Source organism: Austrofundulus limnaeus, unplaced genomic scaffold (genome assembly GCF_001266775.1).
Source record: "Austrofundulus limnaeus strain Quisiro unplaced genomic scaffold, Austrofundulus_limnaeus-1.0 Scaffold2508, whole genome shotgun sequence".
Taxonomy (NCBI): domain Eukaryota; kingdom Metazoa; phylum Chordata; class Actinopteri; order Cyprinodontiformes; family Rivulidae; genus Austrofundulus; species Austrofundulus limnaeus.
The window spans coordinates 17,607-18,173 of NW_013954910.1; the positions used below are offsets into that span (position 1 = coordinate 17,607).

At 39.5% G+C, this 567-nt stretch overlaps 1 protein-coding gene across 1 annotated transcript in view; it reads right to left on the reverse strand.

Annotated features, from left to right (window-relative positions):
- tmem181 (transmembrane protein 181) overlaps window positions 1–561 on the reverse strand; it is a 9,750-nt gene extending 9,189 nt beyond the window's left edge. The window contains 1 exon segment of the mRNA XM_013999842.1: window positions 266–561. Within this exon segment, the coding sequence (XP_013855296.1) occupies window positions 266–399 (134 nt within the window). The 5' untranslated portion in view covers window positions 400–561.
- Between the last annotated feature and the right edge of the window lie 6 nt (window positions 562–567).

The following is a 567-nucleotide window of genomic DNA, read 5'->3' on the forward strand; positions in this document are numbered from 1 at the left end:
GATAACGAATGAGCAAATAAACAAGTTTATTTCCCTATTAAATAAAAAATTGACATAATTATGTTAAACTTAAAGGTTAAGTGATGCGTTCAAATGTCATCAGTACCAGTTTTTTCTCCATCATTTCCACAGTTTGTTGTCCCCTAGTTTCCTTAATATTTAGCTTTTACATGTAATTAAAACGATAGGCCAACAAAATACAAGCTAATACAATATGGGCTAGCATCACAGCAGGCCCATGAGAGCTAGCTGCTGCGTTTCTTACCTATAAAATCGATCATCACGATAAGGAGTGAGGTCCTCCTTCAGCTCGTTGTAAGCCTCCTGTATTTTCCTACAGAAGTATTTTAGCTCGCTGTACAGAGGGTTCTCCAAGCCGGGCGAGTAGTCATTGTCCATTATTTCTTATTATCAAAAATTATTATTTACCACCGAGCCGTGTCCGTCTGAAAGCTGAAAAAATGGCGATGAGGGGAAAAAGAAACCACGAATGAGGCTCCTGGTGATCAGCGCAGAGAGAGAGAGAAAGGCCTGTGTGTTGTTAGGGGGGCTGTAAATAATGAAAAG